The following is a 24941-nucleotide window of genomic DNA, read 5'->3' as shown; positions in this document are numbered from 1 at the left end:
TGGACCCCTCAGAAGGCACATCTGAGAGGTGCCTTAGATTTAGGTGTAACGCAAGCTTGTGTCACACCATGACATTATTCTGTGCCTCACAAGGAACTTTAGAAGAAAAAGTGAAGCTCTTCTTGGTAAATGGTGCGCTGCCCCACAGCTTCTGCAAATACCTTGTCTTATGGGGGGGCCATCCCTTGTTGAATGTCTAGAGGTGTTGGGGATGATGTGTTGATGACCCGGGGGGAGATTTATTTCATATAATAAGTGGATTGATTTTCACTTTTAGTAATTCCCTATAATAATGTAAGTGCTTTGCAAGAAGTTTTATTTGAATAAGTAATGCCTCCCCCACCACAGTGAAATACAGCATGACCAATGCAATACTAGATAAACCCCATGGAATGTTGGCATTACTGTTTTTCTCATATTTTGCACAGGAGGTGACAGCGACATTTGCGGCAGGATGCTTGGAATTTGAAAACTGAATCTTATATCGATTTCAAGCAGTTGAGCGGTAGTGGAAGCATGATATAGTCTATAGCATTGCTATCTAGTGACCCGCTAATGAGCCGCTGGCATCAAAGTGCCATTTTCGTAGCGCAAGCAAGAAGGAAAGAGAGGCCAAAAGAGAGGTCTTGCGCTTCTTCCTGTAAAAGACATGTAAAGGAGGAGGTACCTGCCTTCTCCCAAGTCCCCGCCCCCTTGTCAGCATCATATTGGGGTGACAGGTGAAGCGCCTTGATGGGGAACCCATGCCTGAACCCTTGCAATGATTCCCCACCTCGTTGAGTATATAAGAGACGATATGCACTCAGACAACCATTCAGAGTGTGCCCGCAAGCTGACATGTGGAGGAAAGTTACCAAGAAGGATGCACTTTGCCGAGCTGTCGAAATGCAGCCATGGACAGAATGGATGAGCGTTAAACTAAAGTCTGTCAAAAGCAAAGGAATGTCATAAAGAAGATATAAGAACCTGTGCTGAAACTATATGAAAATACTTAAGAATGACGATGTAACTGAAGCACATATGTTTACGAGAAACATATACTCCATAATACAGTACCACAAAAATAATGAAGAAAGAAATGACCCCCTGGTCAATAACTGTAAATACGCTGCAACACAAGGCAGAAACAATACATAAGAGCATGCTTATGAGAGGAATATATTCAACGTTTAGGACTACCATTAGAACAAGATAGACGACGGCTCACGTCAGTCAACCCAACTACCTCAAAATACTAGACCAGGATCTTAACATTGAAAGATGATGAAGAAGCTGTTTTCCTTTGCAGAATAAAGGAGTACAACGGCTTGGAACCAAGGAGTCTATTTCGAGAGATGGAAGAAAAGCACAAAGGAAGTCTACGAGCAGACCATGTGCAAGGACATATTTCCCAAAGATTAGGAGGGACAAGAACATTTATTGATGCCAAATATTGGACAATTAAAAGGGCATGAAGTTGATATGGGAGAGAGGCCGAGAGGACCAACTGCACCCAGCATAATTGAATCAAATGGTGTTAAAAGCACCGTTGATATGGACAATTTTACGGTATTCTAAGACGTGATGAAGAGCTTGCAAACAAGGCGTTTGAAGTTAAGATAAAGGTGTGCCTACACTCTCACGGATATCCCGAGACAGTGCAGAGTGGCAAGGTCAGCCTTCATACAGAAGACAATGGCATGAGGCCAACCGATGAGGGAGGGTAGAACTAATTGGGAAAACAAGGGGAAAGCTGACGTATCTCCAAGCACCTGGGTTCGTTTCTGTGTATGTGCTGCTAGCAAGCCGAATGTCCAAGGTTGGATTTAGTTTGCCAACCAATTAGAATAGCCTGCCATGCACCTTTACATACAACATTGCAAAGTATTATTCTGCTGCCATATTCTCTGCTATGATGAGTGCCTTACACCATGTATATAGAAATAGCTCAGGGTGTGTCTCACAGACAAGAGACCACCACCGAGGGACTAACAAGTGTATTTCTATATGTAGACATGTTCCCTTAATCCAATACCACCCATCCATTGGTTTTGCAGCTTGCCATGTAGGATGACGTCATGGATGACGCATCTAGCATTATATAAACTAAGTATAATTGAAGAGACATTGTGATCCTCCATGAATGAACTTGGTGAGTGTTTATTCGCCCTGCTTTACTTCTCTGAGATTAAAGCAGTATTTGACCATCTCCTTTGAGACTGTCCGGCTATTTGGTCTGAGATATTGTATTGGTAATTCCATCTAGTACACAGATGCCTGAATGTGCTAGATCACCGGCACATCTGTGCGGTGAGTCTCTTTTGGGTTGGACTAATGTGGCTATGTCTGGAGGTGCTGCTTGTAGACACAAAAAGTGCCTTGACTAGTGCCTGAAGTGAGAGGCTTGCAATACTCAATCTTCACCCCAATAATAGAATGAGCCGGGGCCTCACAATAGTCTGATAATGATCACCACTGATGTAATAACATAATCGTCTTATGTCATTATGTCAGTTCAAACTAATAAAATCGACCAAAGCTGCTCAAATAAGGGACCACCATCCCCTGAGAACAGACATGGCTGAGTAAGCAGTCCTGTACCGAAATGCCAGGCAAATCTACTCTGAACAAGAGTACCACCAGCAACCCCAGACACATGTTTCGGCCTAGTCGGGCCTCATAATTGAGGTGAAGCTGAGCCTCTCTAAGCACAATGAGCAAGGGATTCACGTCTGGATTACCATGGGTAACTTAGGGTTTGCAAACATAAGATAGTCATTCTCCAAGGTGATGACAGTAACTACCTGTGTCTCCACAGAAAGGTTTGAATCAAACCCAACACCCAGTGCTTTCACTTGCTGAGCTACAGGAACGGTGAAGCCATAGAGCGTGCTTTGTGGATAGGATGTTACGGTTCGGGGTCTGGATGACGCAAAGACAATCTCAGCTTTCTTTTGGTTTACCCCAGCCTGTTGTCCTTCTTCTATTTTCTTAATTGCCCAAAGATCCCGTGAAAAGAACTTGTGATATAGAGAAATCAGTGAAATTACTCAGTGAAATTAAAAGAAATAACTATTTTAGAACTGTACATCATGCCACCATTCTAATCAAGGTGGTTGGTCACCGAGAATCCTTGTGTAGCACTGGGGCAGGCAACAGAACCAATCATATTTCCTGGTATAAGCCACATTTTCAGAGTAAATCGACTTTGGCCTCTACCTCTCTCATGCCACCCACTTCTGCCTGAACCTCCCCATTCTCCATTTTGAACAAAGCCAACACCAACCTCTCCATCCTCACCATTGCCTCCATTGCTTCTTCCCAGCTTCCATGAAAATGGACGAGGGGCTCTAGCTGGAGCCCAGGAATCAATTTTCATGGTGGCCATCTTAGTTGTAGTTTTATTTTAGAACAAACATGCGTCACATGCTTCTCACAGCACAGTTTTACACTTAAACGATAGTCCTTCTCACTCTGGGCATCCTCCTGCAGTGCTAATTGCTATAATGACGAGTGTGGGAGGCCGTACTGAGTGATAACAACCCAAAGCCCTCATTAGAGACCTTCCCTCTCTGTGCTAAAGCCTATTAATTATGGCAGTGGGCTGTTACCGCCCAGTGCGGTCCACCACCCTCGTCACAGTAGCTTAAATGCCAGATGTTTTGATATGGAGTGACAGAGGAGCGCCTGTTCAGATTTCTGTCCCTGGTGCAGAAGCGAGTGCCACCTTCTTAGTACTGTGCCTGCTTCAAGTTGTGAATTGTGATGTTCTGGAACATGTGCCTGGGATCTTTGTGGGTGTTAACCTTCCACCAACCACTGCCGCTTTGTCTGATTGCAGGATTGCCGGGGCCGTGGACTACAAAGACCACACGATCTCTGCCATTAGCCACATCATCTCCTTGAAAGTGGACCCCCGGCCTAACCTGTGCCAGAATCTCTCCGGGTCTCCTGTGGTGACCATAAACCTGGCTCACATACTGGTAAGTGGGCCTCCCTTGCCGCAATAATCGCCACTGCATGGTCATCGCATTAAGAGCCTCTCAGTCCTCCTACACGAGATTTGGGATGATGCAAAGATGGTCTGGCTTCAGACTTTCCACAGGCCGGGGAGCCTCTGAGTGGTTAATATGGAGGAGCCAGTCACGCGCCAGCCGCACATGGAGCGTGAATGACTCTTCTCTAGTCTTCTGGGTCTTTCATAGGCCTGTACTGTTGGGTAATTTCCCTGTGACATTATAGGCCTGACGAAGCAGTTGACTAACCTGCCGGAAGCTTCCATTTTGTTTACCAGAGGATGTTTGATAATACCTCTATTTTTCATAGCCTGGCCAGTTGTTATTGAGAGAGTGAGCCAAGGCCCAGACTTCGACAGCTGGGTGAGAGTTACAATGTCTATTTTAATCCTGGCAAAGAAAGACGTTATCGATCAGCAAACACAGCGTTTTGCAACAATGTCATCAATTATTTCAATTGCCTGCTACCTGCATCGATTTGCTGCAGCCGGAACACGCACGGCACGTCTTTTTCTGGTGCATAATATGCAGAGTTATTAGTTACGTGCAAAGAAAAAAGAGAAATTAAATTTGATTTGACGTTAATTATGCTGCTATTGAAATGATTTGCCAAATGTTGCTACTATGAATGTTGGACATTGGGAGTATTGAAATATTTGGATGTTGGAATATTTGAATTTTGGAATATTTAACTTTTGACTGTTCGAAGATTTGAATTTTGGAATATTGGAGTCTTTGAACGTTGGACTATTGGTGCTTTGGCATATTATTGAACATTTACTTTCATTTTGGTTCTGTTTACGCAGAAATCCAATGACAAAGCGCCGGCCTTCTTTGAGATAGATATGTTGAATTCCTTTGCACAATGTGAAACTATTGAAATGTAAAGATTTAAATGTTCTACCATTATTAAGTTGACACAAGTTGTGCGTCTTTTAAGAATGACACTTGTCACGTGTTTTGCACTCCTTATGATATGATATGGCATTTGTAACGCGCCTATACACAAGTGTCTCAAGGTGCAACGAGGCGGAGGGAAGGGGAAACAAAGGGAGACAGACAACGATCCTACTAGGCCAGGTATCATTCAGATCGCGCAAGTGCAAGGGTAGGGGGACTGGGAAAAAGTGCAGGGGAAGGGGAGAGGGGAAGTGCAGTACATGGTTAGTAGAATACAAGATAAATAGTTAGCGGTAAGTATCCAGTCTGAGATCCCACTTAAGTCTGGTCACTTTAGTTGAGCGCTCACACAGGTTACACTGTCAAAGGTTTGGCTCATTGCGAAGACCACTGACCCAGCAATCAATGAACCAATTACCAAAACACATGGTGGCGATGGAGACACTTAGTGCAGGTGGTAGTGTAGAACCGTCACAAGGAATCTTCTTGGGTCAACTGCTCTACGAAAAAGTTCTTCTACTCTTGGACTCAAAAAACACTGTCACTTTCCGCTCAAGCTGTGTGCAGTCTGCGGTCGCAGGTTCGAATCCCAGCAGGGCCGCTTTTGTAATTCATTCTCCAGAGGTTATTACACTGAGTATCTGTAAATTGGGTGATAATTCCACCTGCGGTTATAGCGCTTAGAAGTGGGTGGAATCCAGAATGAAGCGCTTCATGAACATGTGTTGTTCATATTATCAAGGCACAGAGGCCACTGGGGTGTTGCTCTACAATGCCAGGTTGATGTCAAGCCTTTCCACCTTTTGTAGGGGAGCAGGGGCACCAAGCACACCCCCTTGATTATGACAGCCCCTCCCATTGGAGGATTCGGTGCTGAGGATAACTGCTGTCAATCGACATGCATGTTGTGTGTATTGGGGGCGGGTGGGGGCGGTATTGAAACGGAACATGGAAAGATCCGCTCAACAGAACATGCAGCATGCGAGTGTGAAACACCTCTCAGTGCAATGGTCGTCTTTAGCAGGGTAACTCTGCAAAAGGACTTTACCTAGACATGTACCTTTACCCTTCACAATGCGGGGGGAGAAGGGCTTGAGATTGATGAGTAGCGAGACATGGAGTATGGGGTGTGTGGGCAGCCCATGGGCAGGCGTCTAGACAAGAAGGAACATAGAGAGTGATGATGGAGAGCCTGGGCACCCCCTGATCATGGAAGCAGCGTGCAGGCCGGGGTGGGGTGGGTGAGGATTGGCAAGATGCGGGCAGTAGAGTTATGGTGGGGTACAGGAGTGGTGCCTAGAAGCCGTCCGGCCCACTCAGGGCAAAGGCTGGGGAAGGGAGACTTAGCGGAGTGAAGGTTGAGGTGAGGGTGGCCTGCATGGATGGGCAGCAGGCAGGCTGAGCTTGGCTTCTGCAGGACTGCAGGCGATGGGATGCTGCAGTCTTAGAGTGCTCTCTAACAGAACCCCTGGTTCAGAGCAGGTTGGGGGGTGGTGTTAAGGGAGGATAGATGATAGGGTGTGTGGCACATGGAGGCTGATTCTTTGAATAATAAAGTATCTTCATTTTGTCGGCTGATCTTTAGTACGACCTTTCTGGCCTGTGAACAATGCACGTGTCGCTCTAATATGATGGGGTTTGCCTGTATTACAGTGCAGCTATGTCTCTCTCTCTCTCTCTCTCTCTCTCTCTCTCTCTCTCTCTCTCTCTCTCTCTCTCTCTCTCTCTCTCTCTCTCTCTCTCTCTCTCTCTCTCTCTCTCTCTCTCTCTCTCTCTCTCTCTCTCTCTCTCTCTCTCTCTCTCTCTCTCTCTCTCTCTCTCTCTCTCTCTCTCTCTCTCTCTCTCTCTCTCTCTCTCTCTCTCTCTCTCTCTCTCTCTCTCTCTCTCTCTCTCTCTCTCTCTCTCTCTCTCTCTCTCTCTCTCTCTCTCTCTCTCTCTCTCTCTCTCTTTCTTTTGACTTTGCCCAGCACTTCTCTTTTCATTGTGTTCTGGCGGCGACTGTTGCACTTGCGCGTGGGACCTCATTCGCTTTGCTGCAAAGTGGACCCATGCCATATGTGTTACACACCTTGAGCCTGTGGCCTTTCCAATTGCATGCTGGGACTTGTATGCCCCTTACTAGAATGTGAAAATAAAAAAAATAAAAACTACAGGTTGCAGAAAAGAAACGTTGGTTCAGCCTGGCGTGCGCCACATAGCAGCGGACACACCTGTACTGTAAAATGGCACTAATTGGTGCGAATCTGACATTTGCCAACAGCTAAACGTGTGAACGCAATGCACCTGGTGTATTCTGCACTTCCGGTCACACTTCTTTCGGCCAGCAGCATGTCTATTTATTTCCCCTCTTTCTACTTCTTTAGTTTACTTGTGTTTGATTTCCTTCCCATGTTTGAAGCAATGATCGTCCATTGAGAGGACTCAGGAGTTATGTTGAGGGAACAAGTTTGCACTCATTGCATGAGGTCCTTCTTCACACGACACTAGACTCACTGTGGGGCAAGGTCGGGAATTTAGAAGGGGCCGGAAAAAGTGGGCACTCATGTCACAAGGGACAGGCAGAGAACAATGCTAATGTCACAAAAGCCAGGTCAGGAAAATGTGTTGATGTCACAAGAGACAGGTGTGGAACTGGGCAGAAGTCACAAGAGACATGTGGGCAATGTACCAATACATGTGCTGATGCCACAAGAGATTGGCAGAGAAACATGCTAATTGTACAACAGCCAGACCAGGATAATATGTGTCTGTCACAAGGGACAGGCACGAGACTGTACTGGTGTTACAAGAGACAGGAGCAACTTTGGGGAGATCCCAAAAATCCACTCTCATGTGGACTCCTACCTTAAATTTGGGAAACACAGAACTTTTAAAGTATAGAGAAGGTAGGAGAATGGAATGTCAACAGCTACTCACTTTCTCAAAAATTAATTCTCATTCAAAAATATAAATTTTATTATAGGTTATTTGGTAAAAAATCTCTCATTAGTGAGAGAGACATAATACATATAAAATTCATTTTCAGACACTCTAAAATATACACAAATGTAACAATGGCAAACATATTTCAGACACAATTATTCTAAAAGATAGAAACGTGTGTTAATACAACCATCTTAAATTTTAACCTTTGCTGTGAATCCTTAACTTTTTTAGGTTTTTGATCTTCATGGATCTCTAAATTTTTTAATACAATCTGATTTTACTTTTAGATTGCCAACTCAACATGTTTCAGTCCTCTATAACAAGTGATGGGACTTTCTTCAGGAGTAGTCATGAACATAAAATAGAGTAATCAAGCAAATGTTCTGTGATCTTCTCTGGGTGAAGAATCTTTAATTTAAAAAGGTTTTTGTTGTTGTAGTAGCTGTTGACAAAACCAAAAAAGAGCCAGAGTCAGTATTCTCGTTATTGTTCTGGCAACACAATTTGTAGAGTTAAGGAAAAGGTCAGGATAAATTAATTACCTGTCTGTCCTAGTGTAGAGACTCCCTTGGTGAGTAGAAAAAAGTCCACATTAATTGGGCATATTTTCTTCCAGGAAGTTAGTGTTCTTCCTTTGATTCCTGTGATTTAAATCATCAAATTAGGGACTTATTAGATTAAGTACGGATCCTACTAAAGACCTACAACACTTGATCGAACTGAAAACCACAAAGGCTCTAGAAAGGAACTGGATCAGTAAACAAGAATGGGCGTTCCTGAACAATCCAGAACCTACCCTACCAAAATTCACAAATCCCTAGTGAACCCCTCGGGGAGGCCTATAGCATCAGGGATTAACTCAATTCTAGGACCACTTTCAAAATTTGCCGACCACTACCTAAAGGGTTACGTGGTTAAGATAAAATCCTACCTAAAAGATACTAAAGACGTGATAAAAAAATATGAACATTTATTGTATAATCCTGAGAACTCCTATTTAATAGGACTTGATATAGTTTCACTTTACACAAATATCCCGCAACAAGCCACACTAGAAACCGTAAGTGAAATCCTACTTAATAGATTAGATACTGACCCGGTACCCAGTTCATTCATCCTCTGGTGCATAGAACTAGCACTTACATGCAATTATTTCGAATTCCAAGGTACCTTCTTTCAGCAAATCGAAGGTACGGCAATGGGAGCCACTATGGCTCCTAGCCTAGCAAATTTATTTGTGGAATTTTTTGAAAAAAAATGTATCTACATGCCAATCCCTTTTGAAAAACACATCCAATCGTGGGCGAGATATATCGATGACGTGCTTATGGTATGGACAGGCACAGCAGAAAAAGCAGAAGAGTTTCTAAACTGGCTTAATAACTGCAATCGACACCTTCAGTTCACCATTAACATCCAAAAACACTCAATTGACTTCTTACACCTGACAATATTCCATGAAGAAGGCCGTCTACTTGTAAAACTTTTTCACAAATCCACAGAGAAAAACTCCCTCTTACACTACGAGAGTCATCACGTGAAACACCTAAGGGATAACTTACCATACGGCCAATTCCCGCACCTCAAAAGGAACAGCAGCAAAAAACCAGCATTCTAAGCGGAAGTAAAAAACCTAACGACCAAACTGAGACAGAGAGGATACCCCAGAAAACTGGAGAAGAAATCCACTAAGAGAGCGTTCAATAACAACCGTGACGCCCTCCTAGAAGATAAGAACAAACAACCTGCTAGTGATCGTCTGGTATGTGTCAACACATTCACGAATCTAAGCCTCAAGATTAATCAAATAGCGAATAAACAGTGGAACGTTTTTGAAAGGGGAAATTCAGAAATACCTACCCCCATGTTTGCATATAAAAAATCAGCGACTTGTCGGGGGGAAATTCTCCCGGGGCCGGCTGGGCCGTCCGCGGACCTCCGGGCAGGGAGGCCCCAACTCCTCCCGCGTATCCCAAAAATGAATATGAGGCACACGCAACAAGCAAGGTGATTCTGCTGTTTATTAAACAAACGGCAGGGATGGGTCAAGGATCGTACGCGTCCGTCCTGACACACTCTCTCAATTCGTGGGGCTCGCAGGCCCTTTTTACTTTAGTATGACGCGCTACTTGCGTCACCTGGGAAAGTTAGCAAAAAACCTATCGCCACTCTGGATTGGTTCCTCGAGTGGTAGGGTTAGTATAGCATACGTATAGAGAACGCTGTTAGTGGTTGAGGGTCAGTCAGGTGGTATACTTGGGTTGTCCCTTCAATTAGATACATGAAAATTGTTACATGAAGACCCCTGAGGATTGGCTAATGTTAATGGCGTCAGTGATAAGAGCCCCATGTTCTGATTGGTCTACTCGCGAGCCCCCCAGTCTGGGACCATCGTTGTTCCCAGCTCGCGGTGCACCTGTCATTTGCAACAATGTATAACTATGGGTATGTGCAGACAATGTGAGGATTTGTTCATATGCTGGAGGGCAGACTACTCCCACTGCCGCAGATGTCTATTGAGTCGCTTAATTGTTGCTGCCTGTGTCTCAAAACGTGGGATCCAGGCACCTCCCTCCTCCTGGGCCTGGCACCCTGTCAGGTTCGGCTTGGTCACGTGAGGAGAGACCGTGGTTGAAGCAGAATTCTGCACATTTAATATTGCATCTTCCACTGTGTGCCTGGCTCAGTTTGCAGGTGTGACCTTGGCTTCGGCTTGTGGCATGCGAGTTTGCAACATTGTGCCCTTGACTGTCTGCTCTTGCCGGGCGCATTCTGCAGGGTCAGCAATTGTACTCTTGCTCGTTCAATGTTCATGGAGGCTCTTGCTTGCAGCCTACTTGGGCCTGGTGCATAGGTGGGGACGTTTGATGCACGGCGCTTTAGGTTATGGTATCATATTGTTTTATCCCCAGTATCATATCTTCGTTATATTTCTCATTGCAATGCATGGGGTAGGAGAAGCGTCAGCAAGCATTTTAGATGGGTTCGTTGTGCGTCTTGCGTTTCTGCATTTTGAAAAAAGCTATGTGAAAATAATAAAGATGCGCGTCAGTGGGTGTGCCCGTCACCTACGTCATTGCACTGGATATGTTCTTCGTGTGGATTGGTGTGGGAGTGTCCAGTGTGCATGTTTGCACGGGTGTGCTGACCGTTGGCTAGGTCGTCATGGCATCTCTAATGATGTGTTCATTTAATGTTGAATGGTTTAGTCGAGTTCATCCATGCCGCAGGCGTCGGCATGAGCAGGGCAGGCTGGTGGGCAGGCTGGTGGGCACATCCGTATGTTCCTGTACCAGGGTATTTGGTCGTCTGGTAGATAGGCAAACTCCTCTCGTGGCGGATATCTGGGCCGCGATCCTCTAGGCCAGGGGCGTGAGGGGATTGGTGGGAGTCTTTTGTTCCATTCTCCCACTTCACGATGATAGGCAACAGAGTAAGCAGCAGTGAACTGTAGGCCAGCACAACAAAAGTGACAAGTCTGACTCAAACCTGGGGTCTCAACCCAATTGTAGGACATTATCCATGCAGAAGTTGCATGATGTGCAAATTAACACAAAAGACCAAAGAAGTAAATATTGGGTTACCAAACTTGTGGCAGCAAAAACAGTTGACAAACTGTAACTCGGAATGCGTCATATACATGGTTACCTGTACAAGTAATAAACAATATATAGGAAAAACAAACAGAAAATCAAAAGTCAGAATGCAGGAACATAAAAGCTGCCTTAAGAATAAAACACCTAATGCACCCTTGTTGAAAAACTTTATTGAAGCTAAACATGGTTTTGAGGATTTCAAATGGACCATACTCCTGATGGTACGAGGCCACGACCATTACACCAGAAGTAGAATTTTACTCAAAAAAGAACAAAGACTCATTTTTTTTAACACAGAGCAATAAGAAAGGGCTCAATGAGTCCATTGAATGGCTGAAGGTCTAAATGATGTACAAGTGGTACATAGACCCGAGAAACCATCCCCGAACACTTCCGTAAAAAATGAAAAGACTTAGTACCTCCATAAACCTCTAAAATAACTCTCTATACACATAGGGAGCTGAAAAATGCTAGTAACATAAAAGAAGGACAACTAAGTTAAAGAAGAATTTCGGATTACACCAAAATGATACACCAAAGATGGTGGCCACAACAGGCGTTTTTCCGGCATTTTCCAGCGATTGTCTCCATAAACACGGATGCACACACCAGCGGCAGCAGCCAGAATACGAGGAAGGATTTACACCTCACATGCAGAACAAGGATTTATAGCGCCACAAAAGGACACGCACACGCTTCCATCCATACGCGCGAGTTCCGCATCAACAAAAAGGTAAATCAGCTTTTACTCAAATAACAATATAGTTACCATTCCCCACTAAGGTCTCAACATTTATCGGCTTATTAATTTTAAATTTCTGGGTTCCCTCCCCTAGTTGCCACATTGATCTTGCACCCACATGAAGATTGAAGACCAGAGGTCTTGTGCATTCAACATACCCTGCCACGAGGAAAAACCACCTGGCTGGGACCTGGATTTAGCCTTTACTATCCCTGTCTAAAGGTAGGCGACAGTTCTATCCCTTACAGTGTTAAAATAACCAGACTGTAATAGAATGGGGCAGAGTCACAATGTATGGATAATCAACACAGAATCCATCTAAATAACGAGGGCACCTCTCCCTAGACACACTAGTATCTGTATATTAAGATCATTCATAACTATGAGCTCTGACAACAGAGGAAAGAATAATCTAATGACTCCCTAATTTGATGATTTAAATCACAGGAATCAAAGGAAGAACACTAACTTCCTGGAAGAAAATATGCCCAATTAATGTGGACTTTTTTCTGCTCACCAAGGGAGCCTCTACACTAGGACGGACAGGTAATTAATTTATCCTGATCTTTTCCTTAACACTAAAAATTGTGTTGCCAGAACAATAACGAGAATACTGACTCTGGCTCTTTTTTGGTTTTGTCAACAGCTACTACAACAACAAAAACCTTTTTTAATTAAAGATTCTTCACCCAGAGAAGATCACAGACCATTTGCTTGAATCATCTATTTTATGTTCATGACTCCTCCTGAAGAAAGTCCCATCACTTGTTATAGAGGACTGAAACATGTTGAGTTGGCAATCTAAAAGTAAACTCAGATTGTATTAAAACATTTAGAGATCCATGAAGATCAAAAACCTGAAACAGTTAAGGATTCACATCAAAGGTTAAAATTTAGATGGTTGTATTAACACACGTTTCTATTTTTTAGAATAATTGTGTCTGAAATATTTTTGTCATTGTTACATTTGTGTATATTTTAGAGTGTCTGAAAATGAATTTTATATGTATTATGTCTCTCTCACTAATGAGAGTTTTTTGACCAAATAACCTATAATAAGATTTATATTTTTGAATGAGAATTAATTTTTGAGAAAGTGAGTAGATGTTGACATTCCATTCTCCTACCTTCCCTATACTTTAAAAGTTACAAGAGACAGGCCAAGAAAAATGTAAATTGTACAAAACCCAGGTCAGGCTAATGTGTGGCTGTCACAAGAGACAGGGGAACAGTGTACTGATATCACAAGACAGAGGCGGGGGAATGTGTTGACGTTACACGAGACAGGCAGGGGAATGTACTGATGCATGCACTAGAATGCACTGATGTCACAGGAAAGAGGCTGGAGCATGCACTGATGTCACAGGAAAGAGGCTGGAGCATGCACTGATGTCACAGGAAAGAGGCTGGAGCATGCACAGATGTCACAGGAAAGAGGCTGGAGCATGCACTGATGTCACAGGAAAGAGGCTGGAGCATGCACAGATGTCACAGGAAATAGGCTGGAGCATGCACTGATGTCACAGGAAAGAGGCTGGAGCATGCACAGATGTCACAGGAAAGAGGCTGGAGCATGCACTGATGCCACAGGAAAGAGGCTGGAGCATTCACTGATGTCACAGGAAAGAGGCTGGAGCATGCACATATGTCACAGGAAAGAGGCTGGAGCATGCACTGATGTCACAGGAAAGAGGCTGGAGCATGCACTGATGTGTCCCTGGAGACACAGAACAGTATATAATGATGTTAAAAGAGTCTTCAGAAAATGTTCCTTTTGCATGAGCAAAAGCCACTCACTGTCCAATATAATGATTGGTCCTAATGTGAATCCGTATTTACACCTGATGGATTCTCCTAATGTGTTTATTCTTTTAATTGGCATTGCATTTCATATAATCACTTCCAGTTGGAGAGACTCCAGTAAACTCTCCCCTTAGTGCTCGGTGGAAGTATATTTGCACTTTTCATCGCATGGAGAAATGCTGCGCCTTCTCTCACAGGAATCTGCATCATCAGTGGGACAGGAAATGGCACATTTGCATCCAATCCCTTGACTGTTCTGATTGAATAGCACTGTGCAGTGTCGCAATGACATGCTTCCTCCTCCCCTTGTACTCCCTCGTGTAGGGTGTCTTGCCTAGTCTGTCGTCCCTGTCTGTGCACATTATATATATGACTGCAATTACATTGTTAATGATCTTATAGTTAATTAAAAATGGTATTACATCTGTTCACATATTACAAGATCCTTCGGATGTAATTCATCACGTATGTTATTTATATATTAACACTACGATTTGGTTAATAAAAATGAATTTAAAAAAAAAAGAGACAATTAGGTGAATGCACTGCAACTAGACAGACAGGCACGAGACTGCACTTGTTTCATGCGACAGGCAGGAGAGTGTAGCCATGTAACAAGAGACAGGCGTGAACATGCAAGAATGTCAACGGAGTCAGGCAGGAGTGTGCTAGTATGCCGCAGCAGGCAAGCTGTGCATGCACGAATGGAGTGCAGATGCATGCACTGTTGCCATAGATGCAAGAATGCACTTCTATCCCGCTAGACAGGCCCCTGCGTGCCAGAACGTCACAGGAAGCAGGCAGCGGTATCCCCTGATGCCATGGAAGGGCGGCAGCACTGGCATAAGGGGCAGGAAAGGGCACTGATGTTTAATCACCGAGCACGGTGGGTTGGAGCATCGCTGGTGGGCGGGGCAGTTTTTAGGCAATATTGTGCCCAGGGCGAAAAACACCAGAATATGCAGCTCGCCCCCGCCCCCCCCCCCATTGCTGCTCCTCTACTGCTACCCCACAATGCACTCCCTTTCCAAATTCATTACATCATTGCAATATAAATACCGTTTTATTTGTTAACAAGTAGACAACGTATACAACAATATTTTAAACAGAAATTAATTTTCTATCCCACGTTTTTGTTTGTTGTCTAAAGGAAGTGCACTCTTCCAGAGCGTGCTGCTACAAAAGCGTCTATTGCCGCAACTGTGTCTGAATTGAAAGTCTAGCGAGAGCCAAAGACTCTCTTCAGTTGGTGAACATAGCGCCCAGAGGCCATTCCAAAGGCTCTGCTGGCAGAAGAATGGAAGATGGGTGTGAAATAAAGGGAACGAGTGAGGCGGGATCTGAGCACCCAGACAAAGTAAATCAATACCTGCCAAATGGGGTGACTGCATCAGCATTTGATGGGAATTGTATTTATTTATTTATTTTATTGTATTGGACATTTGTATGGTGCCTATACACACGTGTTTCTAGGTGCTACAAGACAAGAAAGGGGGGCAGGGGAGGAGGGGTCATGGAATATCATCAGAAAAAACAGCAACAGGAAAACAAAGAGATGGCAATTTTGGCCTTGTGACAATCCTACCGTGCAAATGCTTAAAGGAGATGAGTGCAAGGGGGTGGAGATAGAGGGAGAAGTGCCAAAGGGGGGTGGACCCCACAGGGGGTGAGGGAGAGGGCAAGTGATGTACAGCCCAAGGTGGAAAGTGCCAAGGGAAAGAGGGGGGCGGCAAAGTGCAGTGAGCAGGTGTGCTGGGTAGGGGTAGTCCGGGGAAAGGGGGCCCTAGGGTAAGTGCTGGCGAAGGATGCTGGGAGGGACTGGTGGGGGGGGCGGACTGGTCCCCGTATGACTCAGAAGGGACCAGACTCCAGTGCAGCGGCAGGTTGAGAGCTTAGCAAGGGAGCAGGAGATGGAAGGAAGAAGAGAAGAGGAAGGTCTTGAGAGGATTCTGCAACTTAAAGGCATGGTCTAGTAAAAAATTTTATTGTCCCAACGGGTCGCCCATGTTTTTTTAAGCCAAAGTGGCTCGTTTTAGAAAACTTTCCTATGGACCTTACCCGAGTTTTCGTCCATTAAACGCACGCGAAAACAAGCACCAGGGAGCCGCCATTTTCTGATAATCCTATCTTTTCCCCGATCGCCCTGGCTGACCTGCTTTTGCGGCACTAAATCAATTCCCCCGCCCCTGAGCCTGTCATCAGCAGACTCGTACCGCCCATTTCCCAACGCCAAAGCACGTCTTGAGTCAACATTCGCTGCGATTCAGCTAATGACGTGTCGCCATGGAAATGGCAGGACGCCTCTCTCCTCAATAAGTATAAACAGACCGTTTCACAACACACAGCAGCCGATTTTCGATTCCATTCCTCTCTCTGTGTTACTTTGAGTATTCTGTGACTCGTTTCTGTGCTCTGGTCAGCTACCTTCGCCGCTTGTAGCCCGTGTGAACAGATATCAGTACCACCGCTATAAATTATTTTAGTTTGTTTAACACACAATGGCTACAATAATGCCCTACATGTACGAGCCCGAGTATACCGAGGAGGAACTACTGGAAAGGGAATCACGCGAAAACGATGGGGATTCGGACGGCAGTTGGCAGGACGAATCAACAGATGAAGAGCCTGGGCCTAGTCGAATGGACGGCGTCTCCACCTGGTGCACATGCAATCGGTGCGAGCTAATGCCAACTGAGGACGAGAACTGCTGCTGCCGAGAAAACTCGGGATGCCTGGCCTACATTTCGGAAGGCGAGCCACGACCGCAATGCATCACCGAGCTGCCAGACTTCAGGGCAGCCTGCCTCACACGGGCCGTGTTGAGAATAATGATGGTGCTTATGCACGAACTTCGAGCAACTGTTCGTCCTCGTAATCCGAGTAACGAGTAAGTATACTCTGCTTGTCATGCCACTCCTATTTCATGTTCTTCTACTATATCCAAAATTACATCTACATATCATTGTAATGCATGTAAGTCATTCAATAGTGTGCATTGTCTAGATAGCATTTGTCCGTGTAAAATGCCATTAGTTACAAGAATTGTCATTGACAACAAACGTTTATTAAACTTATCTGGGTCATTTAAAAACAGTTTGTTTCATTCCTTTTCACAGGTGGTACAGGCTGGTGGCCTATCGTTCCTTTACATGGTGGCTTCACGGGAGGCTTGGACACCGCGTTCGAAGAGCGATACCCGCCTGTGCTGTTCGTGCCAATAGAGAAACGTTCCCGAGTGACAGCGGTCAGTACAGGGGATTTTCTCTCGCTGTGCTGCAACCTGACCTGTATAATCTTTAAAGTCTTGTATTTTTGTGTCATGAAAATAAGATACAAAATAAAACACCACATATATTTTAACAACGTTTGTCTCGATTTTTTAAATGAATCAAGTGTGTCTCCATTCAAGGATGGACGTGCAGGGTGGTCACTATCTATCTAAGCTAACATAACATATTCTCGATAATGCATGCACTAAATAACACTTGTTCAAAGTCTTTCAGTAGGTTATGTCTCTATAAACGTCACACATATATCTATACTAACAATTACCATTGGATTATACAGGCCCTAGGGTCTTGGCCACTATAATACACCGGTTGAAGTGTGGGTCTGTGCTCACAAGAATCTCCGGTATGTGGCATTTGTTGTTGATAAGCAACGATATACTATCATTGATATAAAGGCGATATACTGTATATTGATATAAAGGCGGTTCGCGCCGGTGGATGCGCGCTGGCATGGGGGGCTGTGACGGGCGTGAAAGGCTAAGGTGCCAAACTATATGTACACTTCAAAAGGTGTCCCACGCCAAGGGGCCATCGGTCACATGGCCTCCTCAGACCCCGTGTCTCCAGGCAGGCCTCCCCTGAGGCAGGCCGCCCCCCTGCAATCCACATAAGTGTGTCTCCATTCAGCAGTCTTCCTGTGCCTTATCTGCACGCCCCAGGGCCATCCATCCCACCCCCCTCTATCAAAGGCGGTTCACACCCGGGGATGAGCGCCGGCATGGGGGGATGTCCGGGGCGCGAAAGGCCAAGGTACCAAACTGCATGTACACTTCAAAAGGTGTCCCACGCCAAGGGGCCATCGGTCACATGGCCTCCTCAGACCCTGTGTCTCCAGGCAGGCCTCCCCTGAGGCAGGCCGCCCCCCTGCAATCCACATAAGTGTGTCTCCATTCAGCAGTCTTCCTGTGCCTTATCTGCACGCCCCAGGGCCATCCATCCCACCCCCCTCTATCAAAGGCGGTTCACACCCAGGGATGAGCGCTGGCATGGGGGGCTGTCCGGGGCGCGAAAGGCCAAGGTGTCAAACTGCATGTACACTTCAAAAGGTGTCCCACGCCAAGGGGTCATCAGTCACATGGCCTCCTCAGACCCCGTGTCTCCAGGCAGGCCTCCCCTGAGGCAGGCCGCCCCCCTGCAATCCACATAAGTGTGTCTCCATTCAGCAGTCTTCCTGTGCCTTATCTGCACGCCCCAGGGCCATCCATCCCACCCCCCTCTATCAAAGGCGGTTCACACCCGGGGATGAGCGCTGGCATGGGGGGCTGTCCGGGGAGCAAAAGGCCAAGGTGCCAAACTGCATGTACACTTCAAAAGGTGTCCCACGCCAAGGGGCCATCGGTCACATGGCCTCCTCAGACCCCGTGTTTCCAGGCAGGCCTCCCCTGAGGCAGGCCGCCCCCCTAATACCACGACATACATACGTCATTCATTCACAAACACACCCCAGTTTCTAATACTTTAAAAACCACTCGATATGTCTCATGAGAACATCTTTGTGCTTTGCAAGTCAACTCTTGAACGTGCTACCTGGGAACCACTGAGATCTATGCTAATCTGCTTGTCGTCGTGCTATCCGTGAACTCTGTGACCGACCGCTTCGAGCATACCCATCAGTGCGCTACCTGTGGCCATCTGTGGAAATCGAAATAATATTGTAACTCCTATCGCATTGTTTGAATGTATGTTGGCCTACGCCAAGTTGTCTAAAAACATTGTGTACATAGATTCTGCGGTAAGGTCTTGACCTTAATGTATTGTGCAAATCGCCATCTTGGATTAAGCCGCCATTTTAGGTACTCTTGCAGTGTGGAAGTCACCCTGAACAACAAAATGGAGGCCGAATGACATTTCGAGTGGGATTCTGGCCGTTGTGACCTCCGCACACATGAATAAGTAATATGCCCGCAGGCCACTTGTTAGGGTCGCGAACTGAGACCTTGTCCTCTCCCTGACCTATGTGTAAATGAACAACTGTATCAGCGGAACTGATCAAAATGCATACATTATGGGATTGACCTGGCTACGAACCCTAGGTTTGGTTCTGAGAATGGTTAACCCGCGAGGGGGTTGGCCAAGGCTGGATAAAAAGTATAAAAACCCAAGTATCCCCATGTTCGGTCTCTCACACTAACACGGCGAACTACCGTTGATGGTTCGTTCTGTTACTCTGAGGGCCGAATAGCTATCCATATGTCAATTGACTTTGGTAATTGTTGTAACTTTGAATAAAGCGCTTTGTATGTCCTTTGTAACCTGTGTTGGTGTGTTTCCTTTGGGCTTCCCGGCCCCATATCAATTTTTCTGTTTCAACAGTTGGCGCCCGAATAGGGACCCTCAAGATTGATGCCGGATCATTGAAGGTTGACGCAGACTATCGAACCGGGATCGGACGGTGTGATTCTGCTGGCCCGACTGATCGAGACGCGATACCTCGGCAGCGCTGCACGATCCGATCCTTGGACGATAGTCGTGTGGTCTGACACGGCATCTTGATGAGGGTCTAATTTTTGAGGCGGGCAGATTTGCCGAAACCACCAAACGCAAGGTAAAATTCGTTAGGTAAGTCCTTTGTAAACCGTACGGTCCTCCTTAGGTTTGGTCAGGTGCAGTCGTGACCCGGCTCTTAATTTAACCCTGACAATTTGAATTTGGCGTATTGTATCTGCAGACACAATTATTGGACCAGGTAACACCAATTTTTTGAGAAATGCCTGGGAAATTGTCTAGCTGTTTTAGGGCTCTGTTCTGCAGCGATCGACAATCTTTGGAATTTAGCCGTCCGGCACCACAGGAGGGGTCGCAGGCGTGTACTATGTACTGTAAGTATGGCATTGGTAGTATCGTATTTAATGATATTTGGCACAGACAGACCAGACATGCCTCCGAATTTCAGTGGCCAATCAATGGTAGTTTTGAGATCCCCCGTATTGAATATTTAGAATCGATCTTGTTAAAGAAAAAGGCTAGACCAGCAGCCTTTGATGTGTTACAAAATTGGAAGAAAGAAGCATTGCAGCAGCTTAAAAGTAGGGATAAACATGCACGTCGTCATAAAACAAACGCTGAAAAAAGCATTATTGTATGATAAAGAAAAGCGGTCAGAATTAGTTAAAAATATGGATAGAGCCTTTTCACTCGGGGTCCAGAAAATTTACCCCTCTAAAGACTTCCATGTTTCTGAGGAATTTATTGAGAAGTTATTAAATGAACGCAGGCCCGATGCCGCAGCGCCACCTCCGTATGCTCCTGTCTTGGGCACTCTGCCCATTCCTGCTGTTGTTCCTGTTGCTATTCCTGTTCCCCCTGTACAGCCTATTGTTTCTAGTCCTTTAGTTGTTGTTCCTCCGCCTATCGCACTGCCCCTTCCCCCTGCACCTGCACCTTTGTTAAGTTTACCTATACCTCCGCTTCCGAGTGGCCCCGTATTGATTGGAGTCGATCCAGGTGCAGGATCAAAGATTGTGACTCGTAGTACTGTTTCTGCAGACAGGAAACAGGAATTGTTTGCATGGGCTAAGCATTGTATGGAGAATGGTGATCAAGCTAATGTTTTTTCTACATTATCTAATTTGAATAGTTTTCCCCAGAAAAATGTTTTTATCGAAGGTTTGGGGACTCATTTGTGTGTGATGTGGGGTAGATTACAAAATTCGGATCTTCCACAAGGAGTGAGAGATCTGAATGCTTTGGCACTTTCGAGGGACACAGAGCAGAAAGTATATGGACATGTTGAAAGATTGTTTGAGTTTAGGAAAGACTTTGAAAAATCACGAGATGAGGATGATGAAGACGATAGAATATATGTACAGAAACGGTTCCTTCCATGCCGTAGAGCGGCACCTGAGGAAGTACGAATTTGTACCAAAGATGCGGTTCGATGGATCTCAGATTAATCGATACCGCCAGATGAAGTGTATGACACATATAGTCAGTATACAGTAGAGATGCAAAGAAAAGTAATTCAGGTGATGGTACAGCACCTACAAGAGGAATGTGTAAGGAAGATGGTTAGCGGCCCCATAGAATTATTGGGGATTTGTAAAAGGGCTTTTTCGCCCGACACTTCTACAGCTGCCTTAGCGCTCGACCTGGCTCTATTGCTTAGTAAGCGGCCGGAGGTACCTATATCTCAGTTGCCTATGAGAGAGGTTCCTCCGACCTTTGTCCCAAAAGTTGAGATCCCCGCCAACGCGGCGACTGGTGCCCCCGTGGTGGATATCCCTGCACATTATGTATCGCAATTCGTTCACCTCCCGTTTTCACGACAGGAAGTGAACACAATTAGCCAATCAGTTCCCGATATTAGGAAAAACCCGACGGGATTTTACAAAGAAATAGAGTCTGTTCTACAGTCCTCTGTGTTCACCTTGAGTGACATTGACTTGTTATTTCCTGTGCTCCTACCCGTAGATGTATGGAAACAGGTTCGGACAATAGACGATGTGCCAGGGCTGGGGGATACGTGGGCAAATCTGATTAGAATTGATGGAGAAAGACCAGCTGGTGAAAAACCGCCACAGGTAATACTTACTTTACCTGATAGGATTGTTGCTAAACTAAAGACTATAATTCCAGAAAAAAGGATTATTTGGGACAAGCTTACGGCCTGTGTCCAAGGGAAAACTGAAGGCACCACAGAATTATTCAATAGTTTCGAGCAGGTATTTTCTGACTTCAGTGGACAGGATTTAGGTACAGAGTCGGGGAAGAGGTTGTTCGTGGACAAATTTGTACGTGGATTGTTACCTGACATCCAGTCACAAATTATGTCCTCTGAGAGCGCTTGGCAGGCAAAATCTCAATCTGAGGTTTTGCACATGGCTCAGTATTATGAGAACCGTGTTAATAATGAAAAAGAGAAAATCGAAAAGAGAAAGGGTGATTTGAAAACCAAAGTATTATTGCAGCAAATTGTTAGAAACCCCACAGGAGGTACGACACAGACTAGAGGTCAGTACGTTCCAAAAGGAAATGCTCCTCTGAGTACTGTGAATATTAATCAATGTGCTTATTGCCGCCAGGAAGGTCATTGGCGAGCACAGTGCTCTGTCCTTCGCCAGAGGTCAAGCAGTGCGTTTGGCGGTATGGGTAGACGACCTAGGGGCCGTCCTGGAGCAGGGGGCCCTGACAGAGGTCAACTTTTGCAAGATTCTCAGCAACCTTTTTCACGGGAAAATCAGACCTCGAGTATGGACTCGAGAAACATATTTGATCACCCTTCTGTTGCCTACCTTTCTGAAGAGCTTCCTTCTGATGAGGCTCTATTTTATTAGGATTGCCCGAAGCAGGGTTTGGAACCTTTGCCTATTCCCGTTAATCAAAAAGGTCCCTACGTTGAATTATTAGTGGGGAATAGGAAACACCAGTTTTTGATTGACACTGGAGCACAGAAGTGCTCCATTGATCATTCCAGGGTTCCAAACATCCCACTGTCAGGGCAAACAAATGTTTCTGTAGGGTTTTCTGGTATACCAACTGTCTGTCCGGTTTCTGCGCCGGTATCCGTTTCTTTGGGTCCCTTCACGGACCATTGCCCTTTTCTTCTCACTTCAAACTGTGGAGAGAATTTGCTGGGGTTGAATTTGTTAAAGAAATTGAACGCAGTAATTCATTGTTCTTCGGATGGAATACGGCTAACGGTTTCACCACAGCAACTTCCTAATTCTCAGTTCTTGATTCGACCTTTACCTCCCGAGTTTAGCATTGTTCCGGAATGTTTATGGGCGGTGGACGACAATGATGTCGGAGTATTACATATTGAGCCCGTTAAAATAGTCCTGAAACATGGGGTGAAACTGCCACGCATTCCGCAGTATTAAATATCAGCTGAAGGCGAACGTGCTTTGAAATGCATTGTCTCCGATTTTGTACATCGTGGGGTGATCGAAGAGATTACAGGTAGTTTGTGTAACAGTCCGATCTTACCCGTATATAAGAAAGGCGACAATGCAATTCCATACCGGTTTATAATCGATCTTCATGCCATTAACCGAGTGGTCGCCCCACAATTTTCAATTGTGCCTGATGTGATGACGATATTAACAATGATCCCTGCTACGGCTATGCACTTTAGTGCTGTGGATCTGAAAAACGATTTCTTTAGTATCCCTATACATAAAGAAAGCAGATATCTGTTTGCGTTCACCTTGGGGGGACGCTCATTTACATTTACAAGGGCACCTCAAGGGTATACTGAAAGTCCTAGTATTTATAGTAGAGCCTTAAAGGGGCAGCTCGACACCCTTGAATTGCCACCTACTTGCACGCTGCTTCAATATGTTGACGATTTACTTTTGGCTGCAGATTCTGAGAAAGCCTGTAAAGAAGGCACTATACTGTTGCTTGTTCATCTAGCTAAAAATGGTCACAAAGCTTCGCTTAAAAAATTTCAATATTGTTGTCAGGAGGTTGCCTATCTAGGCTACCTCCTGTCAAAGGAGGGGAGAAGATTGACACCTGAAAGAATAAAACACATTTCTGGCATGTCTGTTCCAAAAACGCAGAAGGAAGTCAGAGCCCTGATAGGGATGGCGTCCTACTGTAGGTTGTGGATCCCGAATTTCGCACTAGTGGTAAAACCGATGTTGGCTTTGACGAAGAAGGGCATTTCTCTGCCACTGCCATGGGAATCGGAACATTAACGATCATTTGAGCTTCTCAAAACAGCGCTATGTTCGGCACCGGTTCTGGGTACTCCAAATTATGACAAGGCCTTTGTGTTGTTTGTGCATGAATGTGATGGATGTGCTTTGGCTGTGTTAACACAGGAACACGGAGGGAAGAATAGGCCGTGCGGCTACTACTCCTCCACCCTTGATCCTGTCGCATGCGCTTTGCCAAGATGTTTGCGCGCTGTTGCTGCTGCTGCCGCGTCTGTAAAACAGAGTGAGGGAATGGTCCTAGGCCATGATTTGATTTTGATGGTACCTCACTCTGTTGATATCCTATTGAACAAAACCCAAACGCAACACCTCACCTCTGCACGGTTAACAAGGTATGAACTAATTCTGTTTGCCCCTCATATTCAAATTAAGAGGTGTTGTGTCCTCAATCCGGCTGAACTCTTACCTTTCCCGCAAAACACTGTTTGCGGTGACGAAGAATCACATGACTGCCTGTATACCACCGAGCAAGAAACGAAGGGCAGGATAGATCTCATAGATACTCTTTTGGATAATGCAGAAGGGGAGCTGTTTTGTGATGGCTCCTGCTTCAAACTTTCGAATGGTACATCTACAGCTGCTTATGCAGTTACTAAATTGAGCAAAATTGTTGAAACTAAGAGAATTTCGCATAACTCCGCGCAGGCCGCAGAGATTATAGCGTTGACCCGAGCTTGTGAACTTTCCCAAGGGCGAAGAGTAAATATATATACCGATAGCCAGTACGCATTTGGGGTGGCTCACAACTTCGGAAAGCTTTGGTCGGAAAGAGGGTTCCTGACCTCACATGGGACCAAGATTCAGCATGGCCCTTTGATAGTGCAATTACTTTCGGCCCTCTCACTCCCTAAACGGTTAGTGATCATGAAATGTGCAGCACATCGCAAGGTCGTAGATGATGTGGGCAAAGGGAATGCTTTTGCAGATTTGATAGCCAGACAAACGGCCACAGACCTTAGCACGGACATGTATACCTCAAGGGAAATGAGAGATGTTTGCATAATGGATGAAGGAATTGGGTCTGTGCG

General features: G+C 45.3%; 1 protein-coding gene across 2 annotated transcripts in view; it reads left to right on the top strand.

Moving 5' to 3' along the window:
- The window catches only part of ADGRD1 (adhesion G protein-coupled receptor D1), a 1635406-nt gene that overhangs the window by 382401 nt on the left and 1228064 nt on the right, over positions 1–24941 (top strand). For both annotated transcript variants that reach the window (XM_069620079.1, XM_069620080.1), the window contains one exon: positions 3821–3962. In XM_069620079.1, coding sequence (XP_069476180.1) covers positions 3821–3962 — 142 coding nt within the window. The remainder of the gene's footprint in view (positions 1–3820; positions 3963–24941) is intronic.

Source organism: Ambystoma mexicanum, chromosome 10 (genome assembly GCF_040938575.1).
Source record: "Ambystoma mexicanum isolate Mex_15411 chromosome 10, UKY_AmexF1_1, whole genome shotgun sequence".
In the NCBI taxonomy this organism is placed as follows: domain Eukaryota; kingdom Metazoa; phylum Chordata; class Amphibia; order Caudata; family Ambystomatidae; genus Ambystoma; species Ambystoma mexicanum.
This window is presented reverse-complemented; position numbering and strand designations above follow the sequence as displayed.